The sequence below is a fragment of the Arachis ipaensis genome, chromosome B01 (genome assembly GCF_000816755.2).
Source record: "Arachis ipaensis cultivar K30076 chromosome B01, Araip1.1, whole genome shotgun sequence".
NCBI classification, from domain to species: Eukaryota; Viridiplantae; Streptophyta; class Magnoliopsida; order Fabales; family Fabaceae; genus Arachis; species Arachis ipaensis.
This window is the reverse complement of record NC_029785.2, coordinates 121,581,627-121,586,123: the sequence shown is the minus strand read 5'-3', so window position 1 is coordinate 121,586,123 and position 4,497 is coordinate 121,581,627. Positions and strand designations below refer to the sequence as shown.

The window sequence follows — 4,497 nt, the reverse complement described above, 5'->3', positions numbered from 1 at the left end:
TCCAGTTCCACCATGGATCAGTTTGGGTTCTCCATCTTGACCACCACCAGTATTTTACAGTGGCTCTCTTTCGTACCCTAGCTGAACAGAAAACCATTTTAGTATATATTTTTGTCATTTTTGGAGGATCCTGATTTTTCTGATGAAACTAACCAGAAACACCACAATCTTAAAAAAAAAAAGAAAAAAAACGATGGAGAAAGAAAAAGAAAGAAAAAGAGAAAGAGGAAAAATGTCATTGTCAAATAGAAAAAAAATGGAAAGCGGAATGATAATGGTGAGAGACGTGTGGTGAAAGCATAGCAAAGCATTGCTACACCATTGTGACATTGACAACGAAAAAGACATCCATGGCTATTCAAATAAGAGTTAGTGTGACTATGAAATTTCGGTACTGAAGAACAGAAGATGGCTAATGGGTGGAGTTTTTGGGGTAGGTGGGACTGAGTGGGTTGGATTTAGATATTTATTAGGCTAGCCCATAAAAAAATGGCATCGTTAGAAATGTAAGTTTACGTGTTTGTCAGTTTTTATTATTGTTGTCAATAAAAAATGTGACGAAAGGATTGATGTGACTACTTAAAATTTTTTAAAGATAAATTTGATTAAAATTTTTCTCAAAAATCAATTTAAAGATCGTATAATTTTTCAAAGACTAATTTAACCATCTACTAGTACAAATATAGCTAACACCAAAGTCACATAGCGTGTTTTTAGTTATTACAAGTTCTGTATAAAAAATATCACTCATCTGTATAATAGATAAATAGATCACTCATACTTGCACAATAATAATACAATTTCTTTTCTCTATTTCCTCTGACTCAATAGACAAGCTTTAATTCTGAAATAATCTCCACATCAATTATCGTTATGTCATTGTTCCGGATAATATTATCTTCCACATTAATTCTATATATATATATATAACTTTTCAAATATTTTGATGACTATTTGTTTTCTCAATTATAGAGTTACACAAATGCAATCAAGAGTTAAGAAAGTCTTCTATAAAATTAAATATCCTTGCTTCTACCTAATAGCTTAATGTTAATATATAATAAATTAAAATTAGAAAGTCAATTACTTTCGATTAATAAATTTTTTTAAAACATATTTTTATCCTAAATTTTAAATTTAATAAATTCTAAACTCTTTTTTAATCCAAAACTCTACTTTTCAAAAAATAAGAATTTTAAAATATAATTCTATAATAAAAAAATTAAATAATTTTATCTAATTTAAACTAATAAGAAAACTCAAATACACGACCTCTTAGGTGAAGGTGAATATGGAGAGACTATGTTATTTGAGCTTCTAATATCATAAACATACATGTATATGTATAGATACAAGATATTGAATATTGTGTTGACTCATATGTTATTAATAATAAATAATATACAAATCAACACATACATAGAATGAGTTAATATCAAACAGGGGTAAGATTGTGATGAACAACCTCACCATTAACTTTGAGCTTATTATTATTACACTCATCAATGACATTACAAGCCATAACCTTAGCTCCAACACCACCAACTTCAGCCTCATTGCTTCCACTGCACCGTTGACACATCCTCTTCACCCACCCAAAGCATCCCCTGCCGGTGATGCTCTCCAAAGGCGTCGGCGCCCTTCCGTTCAATCTCCGGCCCAAATAGCAAGAAATCACGGCCAGAATGGCAAGCACTGAGACAACAACAAAGAATGGAGCAACAGATCCAGATGAATGCCATGCACTTCCACTAGATTCTGCTTGTTGCTGCTGCTCTGGCTCTAGAATTGAAGAAGGTGCTACCGTTGCTGATGACATTATGTTTTTGTTTAATGTGTGATTAAGATTAGATTCTATTTTAAGGTAACCATGTTAAGTGCTACTTATATAAAAGAATATGTGTGTGGTTTAAGGTTTAAGATGTTTTTAGCTTCCTTAGCGAGGTGTGAGAACTTGAGAGCATTAGTGGAAAACAACGTGGAAAGATATAAAGTAAGCTCATACGCACATATCTACACACTCCCTTTTATTTGGTGAGTATATAGAAGAGGGAATAGACTTAATTTTTTAAGGACTTAGACTTAGATTTTTATAGTTACACTATAAGGGTCAATTGGTTCAAATTTTTATTTTCTATCTTTAAAATTTTGTGAAGAAAAAGAAAGAATAAAGGATAAAAAAAATACAAACTAACTCTATCCTAAGTGTTTTATTGGTGGATAATATATAAATTGTAAGTTTGTAAATAGTTAAAAAATTTAGAAATTTGTTATAACTTCAGTAAAATGATGGATATTGGAGTTACTGGAACTTTTCTTTCATCCAAAAATAATAAACTTGAGTAATCTTAATTTACATAGATCTTAATAATAGGGTAGGTTTATTTTTCATTTTTATTTTTTTAAATTGTTATTTTGGCTTATTATTCTATTTTATTTTATCTTATTGTGTTGAGTTTTCCTGTCTTAAAAAAAAAAAGAAGTCTTAGTGAAAAAGTTTTCCTTTCTGAACAATCTTGAACCAAAACATTTAAAAAAAGGGGCCCAAGTAGTTCTGAATGTAATTTGACCTTTACACTTTTTATTGCTGATTGTTTTATCATGCATGCATGCATAGCTTTAATTATTTCTTTGTTGTGTGCAGTGTACATTGGCTTTGGCTTGGAGAAAAAGTAGGCTTTTTTGTTTTTTAGTTTTTACTTTGCTACCTTGATGAGTTTGAACTTTAAACTTCAAAGTGAGCCATATAGCCAGTAGCCACATCCTCATATGCATGCATGTATGTGAAGTTGATGTGGTCTTTTTTTTCTTCTTCTCTCTTTATCATTCTAAACATATTATAAAATTTCATCAGTTTGAAGAAAGTACTTGCCTTTGATATTGATATATTGCCTCTAATCAGTTTCCTTAACCATGACACAAAAACTGGAATATTTAACTCAATAAGTGGGTAGAAAATACTTTAGTGTGAGCAGTGTGGCTTGGGAGTAAATAAAAACGAACTCTCTACTTGTCTGAAATGAATATTCTCTTTTTTTTTTTTCAAGAGGAGTGCTAGGAGACCAGCACTTTTGTTAAATTTTGGCTAACACTTAATTATTAGAAAGAAATTGAATGATTCTAATGGTCTGCCTCTCATCCGCTGGCTTTTCTCGCTTCAATCCCAGTGGCCTGGTGTAGGCGTCCTGGCTCTTCCTTTCGCTTTGGCTCTATTCTCCTTCCTTGGGAATTTCTTTTCTTTCTTTTTACGGGTCGTAGCGGTTCTTCTATGTAAACTTAGTTGCAAAGCATCCTAGAATTGGATCTATCGACTAGAAGTATTGGCATTCTACCATCATTTTTACGTAATAATTTATCTGCTAAAATTATTGATCCTCCACTACTATTTTAAAATAATATTTTATCTGAATCACCTATTGCATATATTCTTTTCAATTTTTTTTATCACTTTACCACTCTATTTTTATTATTAAATTTGTATTTAACATTGTGTGTGGTATAAATCTTAATTTTAATTTTTTTTTCATGTGATTTTATTTTTATATAGCTGCTATTATTTTTATAGTTAGTTATAAGAAGTTCTTGATCCCAATAAAAGAGAAGAGAATTCTAATAGAAGTAAAAATAAAAAAAAATAAAAAACAACAACAAAATATACATTGACACACATTTTACATTTATTTTTTATTTTTATCTACCATATCATATACAATAAAATAGCAAACACTAACTACACAATAATTTCTTTGGCATTACCATCAAGATTATTGTGAATTAAAATTTTATTACTATTTATCACATACAAAAATACCGTTATGGGTGAAGATGAAGTAGAAAACTAGTTTCTACCTACAAAGTATAAAATGGAACTAATAAGAGAGCAAATAAAGAATTAATTGCCTAAACAATTATAATCTTAGTGATTAGGTTATAGAAAATCAAGATTCAATATTGAAAAGTATTTGTTATTATGGTTGTTTTAATATCTATTTTTTGTAAAAAAAAATTATATTTTTTGAGTTATTTATTCAAATACTACAATTTTAAAATAAGTACTTCTATAACTAAAAATTTAAATATAAAATAACTTATTTATAAGTTGCTATTAATAAAAGTTCTTATACTTTAATTTTTTTCTAGAGGAACTTATTTAAGTTGTTTACCCAAACTGAGTGATAGTACAATTGGGTCTTTTATTTGAACCCACCGGTTCTGTTCAAATCAATCTTTTGGATCGAACCAGTCAAGCTTCTGCGGATTTGTAACTAAAATAATTACCATCTGCAAGTAGGTATTAAACTAAATTGATTAACCACTACATTATGTGGACAAAAACCTATCCATCTTATCCTTTCACTTATCAGTTCTCACAATCACACATGCATTTAAGAGGTATTTACGCATTTCAATTTCAAACCATTAAACCAACACTAAGTATTAGGTGTTGTGATATTGGGAGAAAATTGGTAAAATAAATATTAATTATTTTAAAATTAA

At 29.2% G+C, this 4,497-nt stretch overlaps 1 protein-coding gene across 1 annotated transcript; it reads right to left on the bottom strand.

The window, feature by feature from the left end:
* LOC107619444 lies at positions 1,358–1,962 on the bottom strand. Its single transcript, XM_016321740.2, has one exon. It carries the CDS (start codon positions 1,817–1,819, stop codon positions 1,436–1,438), a length of 384 nt encoding a protein of 127 aa, XP_016177226.1. The 5' UTR covers positions 1,820–1,962; the 3' UTR covers positions 1,358–1,435.